Here is a 20,043-nt window from a genome sequence, read left to right as displayed (position 1 = left end):
TTTTACGGAGGGCTTTACAGTCCTCTTTCCTCCGGTTACTGTAGGATTTCCACTTGTGTCCATGGAGAAACTCACCAGTGTGCCTAGGAGCATTTCCGCTGCTCCTCTTGTAAAAGTGTACATAGTACACTTGTACTCCGTTTAGAACATCAAAAGCCTACAATATACTGTATGTTAGTCAAAAAAAGCTGACGTTGCAGCAAATGTTTTAATGTTCGAGCTCAGACAGTGTGGGAGCCTTTTTTTTTCTTCTTTTTTCTTTTTACATTTTATTCAAAGAAGCTGCAAATAAAACCCTCCCAATCCATCAAGGTTGGAATGCTGAGGTTGATTGTTGTATGACACATCATTCCATTCCATTCACATTTCATTTGTACGGTTGAATATTTGCTTGAAACTTGTCAGAGAGGATGAGTCAAGACATTCCTGGCAGTCCACTAAAATGTAATTTACGTAAGTCCCACAGTTTGAGAAAAACACAGCTATCCATTCAGAGTTAAACTTGAGAGCAAATCCTGTGGATATGTTGCGGAATGTTCATGCAGAAGTGGGTATATACATATTTTTACTTTCCACTGAGAAAAAAAAACAGAATAAAGGGAGTCTGGTCTCTGTAATATTATTTATCTAAGCCCAAACTGCATTGTGGTCACAGCAATAAGACAGCATAAGACAGCTGAGATAGATGGATTGAAGCCGATGGAAGGTAATGAAAGTGAACGGGGGACAATCTTGGAGTAAGAATAAGAAGAGATATGTGACTTGGGTTTGAAGAAGAAAAGATGGCACCTACCTTATAGTATGAGTTAAAGCACAAGTGAAAAAAGATGTCCCATGAATAAACATTCCCTCATTTATACACATTCATCCCATTTTAAAGGGGTATTGTGCTATTTTGGACATTAAGCCCTATTTGTGGTCTGTTTACCATGAACCTGAAACATAGAGACCATAATTTCACAGATCATTCCAGTATTGAGCTAGCTGCAGGTTTTATGCAGGCTCTCACTGGGCTACAATGGAAGTCAATGGGACATATGTAAATGCACTGGAAAAAACTATGATAAATGTGCTTTTCCAAGATGGGAAGCACAGGGTGAAATCTTACCAGTCTCAGTATGCTCTCCTGTGAAATGTATCACAATCCAAATGTTTTTACATGTTTGGCATGACTTGGACATCCATCTTCTTTTGTGTTTGCTCAGACTGATCGTAGTTTAGAAGTGCTCACTTGCGCACTGAGCAGATCAGTCTGCGCGTAACTGAGCAACCCGTTAAGTGCGTTCTACGCTCTGAGCGAAGCTGAGCCGCTCAGTTACTTAACGCACCCACTGTTGACTCTGAATAATAATTTGCCTCTGATGTTTTCAGGTACTTCGGTGTTCCAAGTCACTGCAACTGATGCTGATGACCCCACCTATGGAAATAGTGCCAGAGTGGTCTACAGTATTCTTCAAGGGCAGCCATACTTCTCTGTTGATCCCAAAACCGGTAGGACATAAATGTACACATAATTGCCTTGTACACTGGAACAATGTGGATATCCTTGCGATAGTGATAATCAAAGGTAGAATTTCTTATGATGGTTGTGAGTTTTGTGTACTATGCAGTTATGCATCATGTTATTTAGGCATGTTTATGATCCGTTTACCACATTTTACGACAAAGGTTACTCCGACAACTCACTTTCTGGCTTTATTATCATGGCCTCTCTGTGGTCATTTAAACTAACAACATTATGGCAATGGAGCACAACATTGTTTAGCAACCTGGTCTAGTCTGTCTGAGCTTGAAATATCTCTTCTCTCTGTCGCAGGAAGCATTTCTGCAGATGCTATTACACAACCATTGTTTTTCTGAGAGGTTTTTAATGGTTTTACTGTCCACAAAAATAATATTTTGTTTTGAGAGCGTCATACAGGATTCTATCAAAAGTTAATGGGTTTGTCAAAGTGCATTGTGTGTGTGTGTGTGTGTGTGTGTGTGTGTGTGTGTGTGTGTGTGTGTGTGTGTGTGTGTGTGTGCGTGCACGTGTGTGTGCGTGCGTGAATTCATGTAGCCTACTGCAAGTGTGCGTCCATATATATGTACAGTATTGTGTGTGTTTGTAGTGTACATGCCTATTGTTTCTTGTGGTACGGAGTGAAACGTATTTCACAATAAGAGATCTTGATGTAGTCAAGTTTTGGTCCCCACTACTAACAAATGTGCTAAAAAGATGACTGAGATGAACTGATGAAAGTTGACACGAGAACTCTTACAACGCTATTTCAAGAGAAAACACTATTCCACTGATGCAGCAACTGCGTGTGCTGTAGTCTAGACACTAGGGAATACCTTGTTGCGATGGAGTGGAAAATATCCCTATTATATGGAAGATCCCTTGTTGAAACCTGCAGAAATCAGTTATGGGGGTGCTAAATGTGTCATTGTTGTTCTGCGTCCCGTGGTACGGTATGGCCATTTTCCTCTCCATATGCAGCAGTGAGCACATGGTCATATAAGATGGGTTCCCTAACTTCGGCTGACTCTGCATCTTGTTTGCATTGTAAATCAGCATGGTGTAACATGGAGAGAGAAGGAGCAGGGTGTGATGGAGGGGCTACTGCTCTCTCTCTCTCTCTCTCTCTCTCTCCTCCCTCCCTCTGCACAGCAGTATTCCACTTAGCATATTAATGCACACTAATCTACTCTTTTTTCATGCCATCAACCCCCTTTCACTACGCACGCACACACGCACACACACACTGTCATGGAATGACTGGCCTCAACACTTTCAGGTTTCAGCCCTTTGTTGTTTTGTTTGTTCTTTTGTGCCTATTGGTTCGCCGTCCTCTACCTTTTGCTATTCCAAACACCCCTATCCTCTACTTTTTGCTATTCCAAACACCCCCTGCCGTGGCTTTATCATTATAACAGGAAGACATCTCCAGGGGAACACACACCCCAGACTTTGTCTGGCCTAGTGTGACCTTCCATTGTTCTATTGTCCCTACCAGACACCTATTCAAGATTTACCGCCCTTTCTAATATCACATGCCTGAACTCTTGACCATTGTTGATGACGTCTTCCATTTATTATGACGTGTAAGGATGGGTGAGCCAATCAGATCTCTAGCAACGTCATATCCTTGTATTGCTTGAATATAAGGCCACGCAACGCCACCCTGTTTCATTTCTGTTGGATGACCCACTCTGTGTTTGGTCCTGAAGTCCTTTTGCAATCGTATGTTTTCCTAATAAATCAGACTGAACCTTTTTGAGCGAACCTTGGCAAATCCTTTTTACTTTTGATAGCTAGATCAAATTTAATTCCATTACAATACACACACACACACACGCACACACACACACACACACACACACACACACACTTCAAGTTCAAGTAGGTTTATTTGTGTGTATGTACAGAACAGTACACAGTCCAGGTAATGTATAATGAAATGTGTACTTGAGAGCTTTTTCTCACATGGACAGTGTCATTAAAAAACAAAATACATGTACAAGTAGCAGCAAAAAAAAGCCTTTTCCAGTAATATCAGTGGTGGGGGGGGGGGGGGGGACCTCCCAGCTTGCCGGAATAAACTGTCTTTGAGCCTGGAGGTGTGAGACCTGATGCTATGCAAGCGTGGGGAGAGGACACATACACAAAAACGAGGACACATACACAAAAACACACACATGCCATCACAAGTTCAAACTCCTAAGGACAAGCTGCATAAAAACACAGTATGTTGTCTTAAAAGCTTTTGGCCCACTACCGTGTGCAAACACCACACCGCTTTGAAGATAACAAAATGGCCAATCCTTCTTCTCCATGTATGGCTGGCTGCCCTGCCACAACTGTGGTGCTACTGTGGCCAAGCCTTAAATGTTATTGTTATACTAAGGACATTCTGCTATTGTTGTTGTTGTTTTCTTTGACTTTGTGACAGAAACCTGTGATAGCTTGATGAATCAGAGAATCTCCCCCAGGTCCTGTCAGGTGCAGTGAGCTGAGGTCAGACCAGAATAGTGGATATGCACTGCAGATAGAATGGGGTCCCGGATGCTCTAACCTAGACCATTCCTGACGGAGTCTCTAGAGGACTGACTTCAATTCAACCCAAATACCCAGACGGGGCTTAAAAAGAAGCATTGATCAGATGTGTACGGCCTAGAGATTGATCTGAGAGTGAGCTCTTTCTACCATCTCCACGGTCTTCTCCATAGTCAAGGATGTTTAAAGTTGAAAACAGAAAGATAAAGAACAAACATTTCTCTAGGAGGTTAAAGGCTGCCACACACCACAGACAAAATGTTATGTTAATATTATTAGGCTGTACTAGTGGGACTACATTGAAATAATACCATGGCCTGGGTGAATACTCTTTTCTGATTGACCAGCAGGTGTGCTTTAAAACCATATAATGCACACGTAGTTCGGCTGAAGTTTAATCACCGATCTAACTTAATGCGCTATCAAGCTGATATTATAGCAACATTAAAGAGTGGCAGCTTTGACAGTAACCTAAACTAGCTAATCCCATATCCTGCTGTACCTGCTGTATTGCTAGTTAGTCATGAATTATGTGGCCAGTTGTCAAATCTATTTGCCAACAAACTGTTTATAATAGCCAGACACCTCACTGGCGCTTAATCAAAACTATTTTTCTTCACATCGTGGTATATCACTGTCAGTCGTAGGCTACCATCACATTCATTACGGGGACAGGATATTGCCTGATAAGTGAAAGATATAGCTACCACGCATATTGAACGTGGAAAGAAGTCATTGATCTGGCAGGTATTTCACCCTTTGCAAGTGCTTTGTGAATAGCAAGGTTTATTTTGGGGTTATTTGCATAGCGTATAGGTATAGCGGCAGAACCTGCGCAATCCCTTTGTGAATTCACCCCATAGTTTATTAGTAGTTGGTATTAAGAAGTAGTTCGTATTAAGAAAAGTAAAATAAGAGAATAAAGCAGGACTGAACCCAATGTCAAACTCGCTCCCACGCCATTTACTACAGTCATACAGTATGTACAGTTATTGCAGAAATACAACACCAATACAATACAATAACAATTAAACAAGAACAAGAGTACAGCACAGAGTCTCTGAGGAAAAAACGTTTTCGCCTTTCTTCCGACTGGATTTGGCAAAAGTTTTGTTACTCTGATTGACTGAAGGAGTTAATCTGTCAAGGCAGGTACTCCCGCCCACTGAAATCGTTGGAGATAGGGGGAAGGCCAGAGTGATCTGCAGAAACAGAATTTGATCTTGCTACTGTAGATCAGGATGGTCTCACGAGGCTAGCAATATTCAGCTTCTAGCTAACTTTACTGTGTGTGCAACTTCTTTGCTGCATCTTCATCAGTTTTCTTTATAAAATGTGAGTCTTTGCAATTAGAAACCTGTCTTTTTCCATGCTTCCAATTATTTGCCGGAGTCATAAACCTCACTTGCATCTTTCAAGTTGACATAAATGTTTTGTTTCCATGGTGATAGACCAATTTAACCAAATGCTTTTAGCTACAGTAAACATAGGTGTCAGACTGTATTTCATACCAGCACCTCTAATTACAGTGCTCCAAGTTGTTATGAGGCACACACTATGAGCATTGCTGTCTTTACCATGGATGCTGAATCACAGTGGACAGGTGTGTTACTATTATGGAAGCCTATATAACCAGTTCTTAGCAGACCTCTGCCAGCTTCTTACCTGAGTTGGTGATGGCATTTTCTAGATAAATATAATCTCCGCCTCAACAGAAATATCTATGTTGCAATGCACTTGATATTCCTGCTAATAGCTTAAAACACTTTGTGAGAGAGATTGCTTGTGAGAGAGTATATGTACTCTTAGGATAGTTCATGTCAGGGACAGGGAGTTTGAACTAACAAAGTTTGTGTTGATAATATTAAATGGAAAATTAGTTATTTTTTCTTAGTTAAGAACTACACAAACTCTTCATGGGCAATAAGATGCTACCTTGAGTTTGAAAAGAGTCGTAATTTTGTTAATTCTTTGAGGATGTAAAAGATGGGAAGCAGGAAGACCCACTCACTGCCCAAGGGAAATAGAGAAATAGAAACATGAATCAATTCACTAGAGAGAATAGAAATTGAAGAGCTACTTTCCCAAGTTCCACCCCCTGGCCGATTTTGATTTAATTGCACAGGGGGACAATAGAATAGTTGTTTGCAAGATTATTCCGGTCATTACGCTAATAGCTCAATTACACAGGAAGAACAAAATAGTCCACATTATCATTCATGAACAGAGTTTCAGTAAAGCGCAATTTTATGCCACATGGTGATTGTTCGGTGAAGATGGGAAGACATTGAAGGCGACCGTAAAACATCCATCTCAATCCTGGGTTACAGCAACAAGCAGTCCATCCAGTCCCCTCTCAGTCATTGCCTACTCAGACTAAGCAGGCCATGCTTGTCCATCTCCTCTCCCTCTCTTTCTCTCTCTTCCTCTCTCATTGTCCATCTCTCTCTCTCTCTCTCTCTCTCTCTCTCTTCTCTCTCTCTCTCTCTCTCTCATGCTATTAAGTGTAATGATGTAAAATACAGTAGTGAACAAACATCATCATGTTTATCTGTTGGCCTTTGAAACTTGGTATGAAAGCCTTGTGAAATGGCATAAGATAACACTGACTAACAATGTATCAGAGTAACATTATATCATATTCTCATTTTGTAACAGAGCGGGTGAAATTGACTTACTTGATAACATGATTTGCAAATCTCAAAATTGCAAGCTGGCTCTTTTCAGTGCCTCAGCAAAGGGGAGGATGACAACATTTATCATATTCTTCATAGCAGGGTCACACCAACCCCAACCCATCACTTGCCAGTATCTATCATTATCCCAGAGAGGTAGCAAGGGATGTCCTCTGGGTCTCTTAGTCTGACGATCCAACCCTATTCACCCCGCCCCTCCCCCAACCGCACCTAGCCCCCATTCCTTTTTAAGTAGGCTAATGTCTCTGCTGATCTGGGATTTGGAAGTGTTTCGACTCCTATTGAAGGAGCTGACACAGATCAGGATGTCTTTCTCAGAGAATGGATTAAGTCATTCCCCAAGCCAGGATCCGCTTAAATGCTGTCACTTGTCAGCCACTCGGAATGCTCTTTTACTTTACTGGGTGTGTAGCTTAAGTATGCTCTCAGTAGGTGGTTGGAAGTGCTTCATGAATCATATTGAAATATCTTATTTTTTAAATGTCTGCATTCAAACACTTTGGCACCTTACATAAGATTACACATGAATTATGTTTGGAAGTTTCTGAAAAAGCCAATCTTGTCATCTGCTCCTTCATACTGTATGTTTATTTCACAGAGACGAAAAACCTACAGATACAGACCCTGCAGTTCAGGATACGTGCTCCTCACTATATGAGACATGAACAGATTAATGTACTGTTTGTGTCAAAACAGATTTGTCCACATGTTTAATGCATTAAACATGTCTTTCTCAAGCATTTTGGTTTAGGAGGCACATATGAAGACAAGAGTGCTCTGTATGGACCACAGAAACCAGAGCCCTGAAGCAGATGGTAGAAGAGAGCCTTTGTAATCTCCTATAATCCTTTTTGTTCACCCTGGAGATTGTCCTCCTTTAGAAGTTTCCAGCCAGACAAAGAGGTGGATAGTGCGATGTTATCAACTCTAATAGACTGGGGGGTTGAGGGAGAGGCTAACCACTTCACTCTGTCAAATGGACCCGGGACCCAGCTCTTTCTCAATGATTTTCTAAATTAACGGGCTTGGTCCATTGAGAGCTGGCCCAAGACTATCAGTGGATGTTAGCACTGGAGGAATTCAGGCAAGAGGCTTGAGGAGAGAGTCTGTGTGTCAAAATGTCACGATACTGTACCAGGTTTTATACGCAAAGTCTTTGGACTCTTTATAAGTGATAGGTTTGAGAGAGCAGAAAGATGTTCCTTGAAACAATGTTTGAATTGGTCTTATATCCCAGTCAAGGTGTCTGTAAATGTGAATGGGTTTTCTTCTCATGATCACTTTAATGCATCTCTCCATGGGCTTCGTAAGTCATGAAAACAGATTTGCTTGGTGTATAAGCAGGTTTAGTATACTGCAGCAAATGTTACACAACACATATCCGCACTCTAAATCAGTAAAGGCAATTGCCATCTTCCAGTCCTACCAGGGATGTAGGGCCCAAATTTAACTGGAACGATATTGGTCAATATCAGCCTGACCATGAGTATCACCTCTCCGGAGTAATCATAAAATAATGTTTTAGGACATCAGGATTATTCCTCCAAAGTTTAGTATTCTTTAATATTACACTAAACTTTTCTCAAATTTAAACCATTCAGCAAAATCGTTCATGTTCTCTTGTTGTGTACCACAGGCTGTACAGACCATCATTCATAGTTACCATCAGTGTGTGCTCCCAGTAACTTATGTTTTGTAGCCTGTCTCTAGTGATTGTCCTGATGAGAATGGAGAGATGAGAAATGTTGAGATCACCCGAGTAGACTGACAATTCATATTCCACATATAGGTGGAAAAAAGTGCAAAATATCACAAGACAAGACATTTCATTTTTCATGGTGTGTTCACTGTTCCTGTGCAATATGCAATGAGTGATTGCTGGGGAGCGATGTGCCTCAATCAGTTAAGCAAGGGGGAAGAGACTTGAAAGGCCACATCATCTGTCTTTGTATTGTTTTAATGGAAAGTGTGTCTGTCTCTGCCAGAGTATGTTTCCTTAGAACCCCGGGTTAAGTATACTGTAGCTAGGACTCCTGTTAATTACCTGCATCTTTCAATAGCTTTCTGCACACACTCCAATACATTTACAGAATATATCTAGCAAATATGAAATATCAGAGGAATATGAACACCAGATGTTTCAAAGAAATTAACAGAAAAGAGTAGCTTTACATGCTGGCTACTCGATTTCTTTTCTCTTTTTTCCTTCTACTCATTGCTACCTTTTGAAAGGTTACATACCTTCACATTAACTTGAATGCCTCACAAGACACCCATGTATTGTAGTGTTAGGATGAACCCGGTTAGCAGCTGGATTGACAGCAAAGAGGCGGTGTGGTATGGTGCAACCAAGAAGGTGTTTTATTCACCCACACTCCAGGTCCTACCCACCGCAGCCCAGGCAGATGAATACTTGCAGCCTTAGGGTGCGTGCACACTATGGGTATTTTTAATAGGCGCTGCGGATTTCGGCAGCTTATTTTCCATTCAAAGCTATGGGAAAAGATCAAAATGCGGGCGGATATTGAAATGCGCTGCACATTTGCGCTGTGCGCTGGCCAGAGCGGATTCCTGAAGTTGAAAATAGTTAAACTTTTTGAGAAATCCGCTATGACGTGGAGCGTATTTTTATCAGACGACCAATCATGACAGAGGTGGGATAGCAGGCACGGAGGATATCGTGAACCCATAATCGAGTCTGACCAACTCTCTCCTCTTCAGCCTCTAAATAGGCTACAGCCAGAGCAATCTTTCTACTTTTAAGACATGACAGTAAAAGCCAAAAAGTTGCGAAGTGCAAGTAAATAATGTAACGGTTGGTTACAAGATAAAACGTAAGGTACAATGTATTGAACTTGGCTAGAGTCAAGAAGGTTGTTATGGAAACGAAACGCGCTTCGGGAGAGCCGCATCTTAAATTCAACACAAAATCCGCTCTGGGTAACTTATCCGCTACATAAAAAATCTGCAGTGTGCACACAGCCGTATATACCCTGCCACAGGTAATTAGCCTGGATGCTACCATCTATAGGGTTACACAAATACCATTCTCCAAATTAAACATACTGTCACTGTCACAAATACATAATCCAAAATATATACATAATCAAAGCAGATACATAAATGTTGCTCTTCACCAATCAGTACGGCAACATATAAACAATATATATATACATTACGTTCATGATGACAACACCCCCTCTGCTATTCCATCACATGGTCCCTCCCGGAACTATTTAAAGGTGCTCGGACATCCGGCGGAACTCTTTTGCCTGAACACCTGGCAGACACAAGATAGCTCAGGTAAGCGTTTGCATTAGTGATGGCGAGATTAAGCTTATTGAAGACTTGAAGCTTTCCAGCCAAATGGTTCACAAAAGGGTTAATTTCTCGAGGCTTCATGCGCTCACCAACCCCCTGCTGGTCAAAAACTGTAAAACAGGCAGATGTGTTCGTAGTCATTTTAACTGTAAGTGATACTCTCAAACCTGTGTTGCCACAGTTTGGGCATGGGAATAATGACTGCCAGGGACAAGAATAAATTAATTTTCATTTAACTTGGCATTTTCTCTTGTGAGCACAAGATAAATCATTCAAACCATTTGTTTTTGTCTCCCCTTATCAACAGGTTTGTGCTTGTTAATAAATAGTGCGCATAATATAAACTCATAATGACTGGGACAATTGTGTTTTCAACTGTGGCAGTGCTAACAAGGAAGACGAAAATCTAAAATGTATTGCTCTAAAATATTGCACCTGCTCATGCCCAATCGAGGCATTTTACCAAACAATATGGTTGTTTAACATTTTGTTTGGCTCCACAGGTGGAGCCACCATTGCCCATGCAGAGCAGCCAACCCTGCAGGACGAGACAAACAGTCACACAAACCACATACCCAGCCAACCGACATTCAATAAAAAGCTTTAAGCCATATTTAAGCTTAGATTGTGTGCAATTATTAATGCTGTACAAAACTGCTGCAAACCTTTCAATTAATCCATCAGTGCCTAACACAATGTGCAAATTGTGCAAAGGATTGGTAACAAAGTTCCCCTTTGTTACATGTAGTGTATGTATAGGGCGTGAGGCTGTCAATCAATCAATCAATCAATCAAAGCTTTATTTGTATAGCGCATTTCATACCCAGAGGCAACACAATGCGCTTTACAGAGAACAAGGGAGGTGGGCATTCGACCCACCTCTACTGTACATATTCCAGAGGGAAGCAAAAAAACAGTAATCACCAGGGGGCCAGATAAGTGAGCTGTAAAAATTCTTCCCTGACCCCTCTCAACATGGCGATCGAGCAAGCTCCTGGAGTATGTTTGTCTACCGGCTAAGCACATTTATAAAGCAGTACATTACATTAAATTATATTTCAGAGTAAGAGAGGCTAAAAAAGCATCATAGGAGAGACATGGCAAATACTTGTGTGTGTTTGCTATGGCCCAGGCCTAAAGCCGGAAGTGGGCTGGTGTATGTCTGTGTGTACGTGTGTGTGTTAACTAAATGCTACGACATCCACAGCAGACATGGGGGTATCTATCGGACTCCGGGAGGTCTGCTGGTGACAGTCGGGCATCCACTGGACCTGGTTAGAAGATATGAGGGAGAGAGAGAGGCACTAGGGAGAGGGAAGGCAAAACAGGGTTAGTAGCACACAGAGCCATAAAAGCAACATATATTAAAACAGGCAACCTGGAGCAAGTTCCTGGAATATATTTGTCTAACGGCTAAGAACATTTATAGAGCAATAAATTACATTAAATTACATTTTCAGAGCAAGAAAGGCTAAGCATCAGGCCCAGGCCTAAGCCGGATGTGGACTGATGTGTGTATGTGTGTCTGTGTTAACTAAATACTACGACATCCACAGCTGACACGGGGGTATCTATCGGACTCAGGGAGGTCTGCGGGCGACAGTGGGGCATCCACTGGACCTGGTTAGAAGGTAGGAGGGAGAGAGAGAGGCACTAGGGGAGGCAGAAAACAGTTAGTAGCACGCTGAGCCATTGAAGCAACACAGCTGTCTGAACAGAACAAGCCTGTTTCAGGGTAACCAGCTTCTGTACACTACTTGATATACATACAGTGCATAGCAGGATATACACCAATGTATACAGAGGATTCACAGGTAGGTTTGAGGCTGCCTTTCTGTGTCTCAAGGTCCTGGCTAGTGATTGTAGGCTAGGCCGAAAAGGTACGTCTTGAGATCTCGCTTTGTTGTTTCGTTGTTTCGGCCCTTCTTAGGCACTCCGGCAGGGTGTTCCAGAGGTTGGGGGCATAGAAACTAAAAGCTGCCTCTGTGTTTCTTGGTCCTGGCTTTTGGAACTGTTAAAAGTTCAGTACCTGAGGATCTGAGTGGTCTGTTGGGCATGTACCTAACAAGCATGTCTGAAATGTATTCTGGTGAGTGACTGGAGAGATTTATAGACTAGTAATAGTATTTTAAAGTCTATTCTAGAGTTGACAGGTAACCAGTGTAGCGATTTTAAGGCTGGTGTGATGTGTGCCCTTCGTCTAGTCTTAGTGAGGACTCGTGCTGCAGCATTCTGTATCATTTGTAGCTTAGAGATTGCTTTCTTTGGTAGGCCTGATAATAGAGCATTGCAGTAGTCCAGCCTGCTTGTGATGAAAGCATGCATTAATCTTTCGGTGTCAGCCTGAGAGAGAAAGGGTTGCACCTTGGCAATGTTCCTTAGGTGGTAAAAAGATGTCTTTGTAATATTCTTGATGTGGTTTTCGAAATTAAGATCTGAGTCAAGGCCCACATGCCTGCTTCCCTCCTTTGTACCACTTTCGCATGACCTCCTTTTCTGATGGGAATCTCTTTGTGCGTGTCTAGCCTCGATAGTCACAGATTGACCTGCACAGCATGAAAACCAACATGTGTTTAATGTCACCAGTCAGCAGGCGAGTTTCATAGACAGGGGGTGGACTGGACAACTTTTAACCCCCTGTCATGTCCCAATATAACAGATATGTAACCTAATACTATTGGCTGTCTTGTTCTTTGACCCACTTCCAATTAGTATTCTGCCCAAGGCAGGTGGATTAGTCTTTGCCTACAAAGTCCCAAAGAGAATGAGAAAAATTGTTGGTAAGAAAATAGCCTCAATTGTCAAAACAGGAAATTGGGTCTTGATAGAATCAAGATCCTGCTTTGTTTACTTTTGTACAGTGTCACAGTGACATACACAAGTGGAGACACGCATAGCTGGGTGCTTGGCTGACATCTCGGAGTGGATGACGACACATCACCTCAAGCTCAATCTGGACAAGACTGAGCTGCTGTTCCTCCCAGGAAAGGGCTGCCCGCACCGGGACCTGGCCATCACCATTGAAGACACAGTGGTGACACAGACTCAGACTGCGAAGAATCTGGGTGTGACCCTGAACGACCAATTGTCGTTCTACGCACATATCACATCCGTCACACGCTCCTGCAGATTCATGCTCTACAACATCAGGAGGATTTGCCCTTTCCTCACTGATGGAACGGCACAGGTGCTCATCCCGCAAGGACTACTGCAACTCCCTCCTTGCTGGGGCCCTGTCACTCCGAGGCCCCTGTGATCGATCGACACGATCACGGCTCTTCTCTGTCCTGGCCTCGAAGTGGTGGAACGAACTGCCCACTGATGTCAGGACAGCAGAGTCGCTGCCCATCTTTTGTCGCAGGCTCAAAACTCATCTCTTCAAGAAGTACTACAACATTCCTCCCTCTTTAGCACCCCCTATTGTATTTTCAATTGCTATTCTTGCACTTTGCCTTCAGCACTAGATTATGCTCTTAGTCACTTGTTTTAGAAAAGAGATGCACTTGTGAGTTCTGGCAAGTAGTAGTACATTGGCATTTCCTACGTTAAATGCAATTATTGTTAGTCGCTTTGGATAAAAGCGTCTGCTAAATGACTGTAATGTAATGTAATGTAACATACACTAGAATAGGATAGATTCATTTTGGATGAACAGTGAGCAACAAGACTAGTAATGAAAAATATAATTATCTAGAGGCTGTCTTCTAGATTGTTGTCAATAGTCCTGATGATGGCGCTATAGCAACTGTCTAAAGATTAAAACTTGATTGCACTGAATACACTATCGGAATTACAAACTCATCATTACTAGACTCACGTCCATGTATTTCAAAATGCGAAAACTATGGCAGTGAAAAACAATCGGAGTCTTGTAATGATGAGTTTGTAATTCCGATTGTGTATTCAGCCTGTTATTTCGACTATTTTGGTTCTTGAAGTGGTGTTCTTATAGTGAACTTTTAACATTGGAGTCAACAGGCACTTCCGCATTCTCCCAACCCATTATGTCAGACTTGATCAATATGGCAGCTGCGTGATTGAAGCAAATTGACACCCCAATTGCTACACTGCATCTTCAGTGTCTTCCCAAAACAATCTTCACATATTTTTGAAATGTAAAAAATTGAGCCCACAGCACATTAAAATGTTTCACTGTAAACAGTACTGTATGCAGCTACTTCAAATACTCGCTCAATAAATCTCCAATGTAGTGGGGGCAAAAGACAACATTTTCATGACATGGTAGATGTAGTGTGAAATGTTTCAGAATTTTATCTCAAAAACTGAATTTTTGACATCTGTCCTCATTTTGTCCCCTCAAACTACTGCTGTTCATACAGGAAAAACTACACTATCCACAATCAGAGACACTGTTCTTGGCCACCCCGCCCCAATAGCAGATCCTAGGACTACAACTGGCTAAATTGAGTGAGAGGAGACCTGTGCCATTGATTTTTGATTGGTTTCCACTTGTCTTGTTAGTCTGTGTATATATAGCCTACATGTTGCTCCCTTCTGTTCTCTGTCCATTATTTATACTTTCTTTATCCATTATGTATTCATACTGTAGCTGTGCATTGCCCCTGGTGTTGTCCTGTGCCAACTTGTACGTCTGTAAGCTTGTAAGCTTTGTCTTTTGTTATCCACTTGTTGAGTGTACAGTATACCTTGGTTTTATTGTTTAGTCTTTGGTTTAGTTTTTTGCCCCTCGTGGTGCCTTTATTTTAAAGGTGCTCAGTTAAAAAAAATTGGCCACTAGATGGGGTAGTGGTGCAGCGTGTTAGATATAAACAAGTGGGTGCTTTTCACTCCATATATGGATATGCACCCTCACACACCACCCCCCCCCCCCCCCCCCCCCCCCCCCCCCCGCATATTCGCTAGTCAGTTGAAATAGGAAGGGCCCTCTATGTAGCTGTAAAAAGGAAAACAGCTTGAAACAGACTTTCTATCATGACTGCAATGGGCCCAGCATTGCAACTACAGTTGAAAAACAGGTCCGACATCGATCAATTATCCATTGTTCCTGATTTATCAGCTAAATACGTGGCTAACATTATACAAACACATGGCTAAGTCAGACGATTTTTCATTTCATTTCAAACCTTTAGTTATGCTCGAGAGGCACTGAGGTTGCCCTCATTTACATTGACGACGAGCGAACAAAACATAAACCACAACAGCAACAACAAAAGGACAGACACACAGGAAGGTATATAAAAACAGTAACTAAATGGATAAACTCAATATAAAAATAGTAAAAAAAAATGTACAATGGTGCATAATCATGGACTTGAACTTTAAAAATGATGGCATTGAGTCCAGTTTTAAAAAGCGTTGGAGGGCATTCCAGGAGTGAGGGGCATTAAAAGAAAAAGCAGATTTGCCAATCCTAAATTTGTGTGGGAGTAAGCGATGAGTAGTCAAGGAACCAAATGTGGTTCCGGAGCCAGAGTTTCCTGTCCCTTGTACTAGCACAACAAAAGGACTGCACTTTGCTGCGATCAAACTTGTGACACTTCAGTAACAAGCAAAGGACGTTTACAGCCCCCTACTGACATGGATTAAACATACAGTATAATTGTGCAACATCATCATGTGCTATCAAATGTAGGCTACTGTTTGTTTGCCATATACAGTAGATGTGTTTTGTGTTTCTGTTTTTGAGACAGAGGCATTCCAATGACTACCACCGAATCATTTCAGCACCTTATTTTCATTTTGTTGGAAATATTGTCCGAGGCTAGTCGGCACTTCCTCACACTTCTTCTTACATGTTCTGGTTCTCCCGCAAGCAAAAGATAGACACATAGTTAAGGGAAGAAACAGGAATAAATTGACCATTTGTTTGGAAAAAATGAATGATTGTCTCTCAAATGTTCTCTTTTCATGCCAAAGGTAAACAACTCCTATCTCTTGGATTCAATCTGAAATTGACATTTTTCACCAGCCAGATGAAATCCTACGATGTGACCCCTGATGTTTTCCATGACCTTATCATTGAACGCTCAGGCACAGAAGCAAAGTCTATTTCGGTCTCCTGATAATGCTTTTCCATCACTGTGGTGATCCTACTCTTCTTGGTGTTGTTGTTATAGAGGGAGGGTTCATAAGTTCATCAGAACACAAGTTCACCGTCTGCTTGAGGTTTTGCCGTTGGGGGAATAAAGACAGATTTAGAATGAGAACTCAGAAGACCAGCAGCTATATCAAATCAGTCTCCTTTATGTGGATTGGGTTGGTTAGACGATAGGGTTGCCCTTGCTAATATTATATATATAGCAAATTAATCAGGTTAACTCTGCAGGGTTGTTAAAGTATCTTCTTACTGCATGTGTTGTGATTGGCAATAATAATGTTGAGTTTCCCTGGCCAGTCCACACTGTTTATAAATTACAGTATACAATACTGTTAGGAGGCACATGTTTGTCTACACCAACCCTGCGGATTTAACTGGGTTAATTTGCTAATATAGATATATAAAGAAAATATTGGTATATGTAACATATTGGTATATATCACTGTGATAAGTTTACTTTGTAGCATAGTCCTGGTGTCTAATGTGCAGAGTTTTTACCCTCTGGACGTTCATGGCTATGTTTCTGGTATTATTGTAGTCATAAACATGATGGAATGGGTGCCTTGGAAAGTTGCATTCCCCTTTGCGCCAAGGTTGCTTAGTGATTTGAGCTATAATGAAAAGTGGAGAAAGGCTAACCTTGACAATGAAAGACTGGGTGAATCAAGAATAAAAGGATACTGGAGGAACCTACTGTATTTTTATGTTATTAGTCTTGTATATGAACTGTCAAACTCTACGACCCTTTGATTTAAAAAATAAAATAAAAAAAAAGTATCAGAATTTGGTCCTAGACAGTAATAATATATCAGTTTAACTTCAGAACATTGTTGTTTCCTACAAGGAGTCGTTTACTCTTTTATTATTGGTCCAGGTACTGCATGTGGCTGGTGCAGATACTCCCACTTGTCCATCATTTCCTTTGTGGTTTTCTAACACTTCTTTAGGTACAATGTCTATCAGAAAACAAAAGCAACACAAAGTTGATCATTTGAGTGACATTGAATTTGCATTGTAATGAACTCAACATTCACCGTATTACACCTACACTACATACACACGTACAGTGTGCAATTACAAACTGTGCCACTGCTTAATTGAAGTGTAACTGGGAGTTTTAACAGTGTATTATACAACAGTTGTTACACAGAACTTGCAAATGCAATTACACTGTATTAATGACTGCAGTTCAATGGGGGTTTTTCCCAACTACATTAACTGGACAGCTGCTTCAACAGTCTCACCAAGCTTTAGAGTTAACTGGGATAGGACAGCCAGTTGAAATCCCTGTTTCAGCCCTCATTTGATAAGATTGGGAACTAACTGTGTCTGCTCCGTCTTTGGAGAAAAAAAAACAACAACCTCACATCTCTACTCTCCTCCTGCAGGAGTCATCAGAACCGCCCTGGCTGAAATGGACCGGGAAGCGAAAGAGCACTATGCTGTAGTAATTCAAGCCAAAGACATGGCAGGGCAGGTTGGAGGACTCTCTGGGTCGACCACCATCAACATCACCCTGACAGACGTCAACGACAACCCGCCCAAGTTCCCGCAAAGTAGGTCCACGCCAGCCCCTTTATCACTCCTGTTTACTTGATTCTCAGCTACCATTTCCTTTCATGAACTTTGGTTCCATACACTTTCTTAATTGTTTCTGAGAAATCGTTACGTTACTGTAGATGCTAGGGTGCGTCCATTGTTGGAATAATTTTGTTCTGTACCAAATCTCCTGTACAGACCTGACTAAGTATGATATCAATCTGAGACTATTTTAAAGGGGATAATTACATATGATGAATTCTCATCCATGAAAAACCCATGATGAACTCTACATTAATATGGATTCTGCTTTATTATGCAATGACTCATCAGCTTAATAGCATTCCTAGACTCTATTTTTGAATAATTAACTTTGGATAATTAAGACAGGAGTTAGACAGCCATGCATCAAGCAAAATCATCTATCTATCTATCTATCTATCTATCTATCTATCTATCTATCTATCTATCTATCTATCTATCTATCTATCTATCACATAGTGAATTATTTTCTATTTTAACCCCATAGTGCAGTGATGATATTGCATATTTATATGTTTTGTCTCTAAAATGCTATATTGTTTATACTGTGCTCAAGCGGGAGACATTGTTATTAGGCCACAGCCAAATTGTTAAAATCTACACGATCCAATTGCCAACAAACTCGTCAGCATGGAATGCTAATTCAAGCCTTGTAACGTACTTCAAAGAATGTTCTCAGTAGGGGTGCAAATATGCAGCATGAAAATTAGACTGCTGTACTCGAGCAAAGAGTTTGCTTAATTGAAATACTCTGCCCTTTCTGAATGCTTTTTCTCCCTCAATATTTCCTCCACAGAAAACTACCAGCTGTATGTCCCAGAGTCAGCACAGGTTGGTAAACCAGTGGGTAAAATCAAAGCCAATGATGCGGATGTTGGCGTCAACGCAGAGATCAAATACAGCATCATCAACTCTGAGGGGGCTGCCATGTTCTCCATCTCCAACGAGAAAGACACCAGAGAAGGAGTTTTCAGCCTGAAAAAGGTAAACCGCATTGACTATACTTTCCCTCTGTTTTAACAATGTATATTATGTATTTGATGTACAGTATTTATGAAAAAAACATGCATCTTCTTGGTAATGTCTTAAAGCAGGGTTTGATATCATGAGACAGGAGTTCAGAAGTAGTATTTTGACATCACATTTGTTAACTGTATGTTTACCCTTAGTCCCATGGTTAACCCTATAATGTATGTTTTTTTCTGGAACACTCTCCCCTGAACAGCCACTGAACTATGAGAGGAAGAAGACCTACACTCTTCACATTGAGGCAGTGAATACGAAACCAGACCCCCGCTTTTCCTACTCTGGGCCTTTCAAAGACACCGCTACCCTTAAAATCACGGTAGGAGACGTGGACGAGCCGCCTGTCTTCTCAATGGATTATTACATCATGGATGTGTACGAGAACGCAAGGACCGGCACGGAAGTGGGGCAGGTAACAGCCCGGGACCCTGACAGCAGAAATAGTCCAGTCAGGTAGGATTTTGCCACCTTCTCATTGGTCGTTTCGCAGAAATGTGTGTGTGTGTGTGTGTGTGTGGTATTCATTTTCACATTGCAAAAGTGAAGAGGGAACTGCTTCCAACTCCCTTCAGAGGTGCACTGCCCTTCGTGCACATCGATAAGTAACAATCTAAAGGTCTTATTACATGATATAGGATCTTGGTTTTGTTAAATGCTTTTCTGTGTTGAGCCCAGGGAATTCCTGAATAGGCGTTAGGCACCGAGCCCCAGTCTCTCTTCTTGTTATTGAGGCCATATCTCTTTCCGCCCTGTTTCCAAAAACCTGGCTCTTCCAGCAACCCCATGTATCAAATGATACGGTATAATTTATAAGAGGTGAAGGAAAGAAAAAAGTCAAATAAATGGTTGATTCACATAAGAATCTTAAGATATCAACTTTTTGTTAACAAAAAGAAATCTACATATGAAAGAGTATTACAGCCCTCCCGGTGGGATTCCTCCCCTCCGTCCATTCCTACTGATCCCACTATATGTTCATCACAGACAGCAGAAGCAGAACACAATGGAAAGTGCTTGGATGACATCCTTTTGAACTAAGGAAAAAAAAACTTAACAATGCAAGCACACGGCTGTTCCTTGTGTTGGCGTCGGAATGTAGTAGACACTGATTACTTCCTCTTTTTGATCAATGGTGCTTCTTGCTTTCTTTCACTCGTGCTCTGAGACTGAGAGAGGTTCAGTGGATGCGGGCCAGGTTGAACTGACATTTTCAGTTGATGCTCTTTAAGTGACTCGTTCTGGAGAGCCAGGCAAGGTGATTAGTCTTTACTTCCCTCAAAGAAGCTAGAGTTGGCACTCAT

The 20,043-nt window shown here is 41.5% G+C and overlaps 1 protein-coding gene across 1 annotated transcript in view; it reads left to right on the top strand.

The window, feature by feature from the left end:
* LOC311322112 (cadherin-18-like) overlaps positions 1-20,043 on the top strand; it is a gene marked incomplete at both ends in the record, with an annotated part of 58,946 nt that overhangs the window by 14,271 nt on the left and 24,632 nt on the right. Inside the window, 4 exons of the mRNA XM_084454135.1 lie at positions 1,372-1,491; positions 17,524-17,691; positions 18,513-18,700; positions 18,942-19,195. Of these exons, the coding sequence (XP_084310261.1) occupies positions 1,372-1,491; positions 17,524-17,691; positions 18,513-18,700; positions 18,942-19,195 (730 nt within the window). The remainder of the gene's footprint in view (positions 1-1,371; positions 1,492-17,523; positions 17,692-18,512; positions 18,701-18,941; positions 19,196-20,043) is intronic.

The sequence above is a fragment of the Borostomias antarcticus genome (assembly GCF_949987555.1).
Source record: "Borostomias antarcticus genome assembly, chromosome: 2".
Classification (NCBI taxonomy): Eukaryota; Metazoa; Chordata; class Actinopteri; order Stomiiformes; family Stomiidae; genus Borostomias; species Borostomias antarcticus.
Note: the sequence above shows the minus strand (reverse complement) of the source record. Positions and strands in the feature narration are given on the sequence as shown.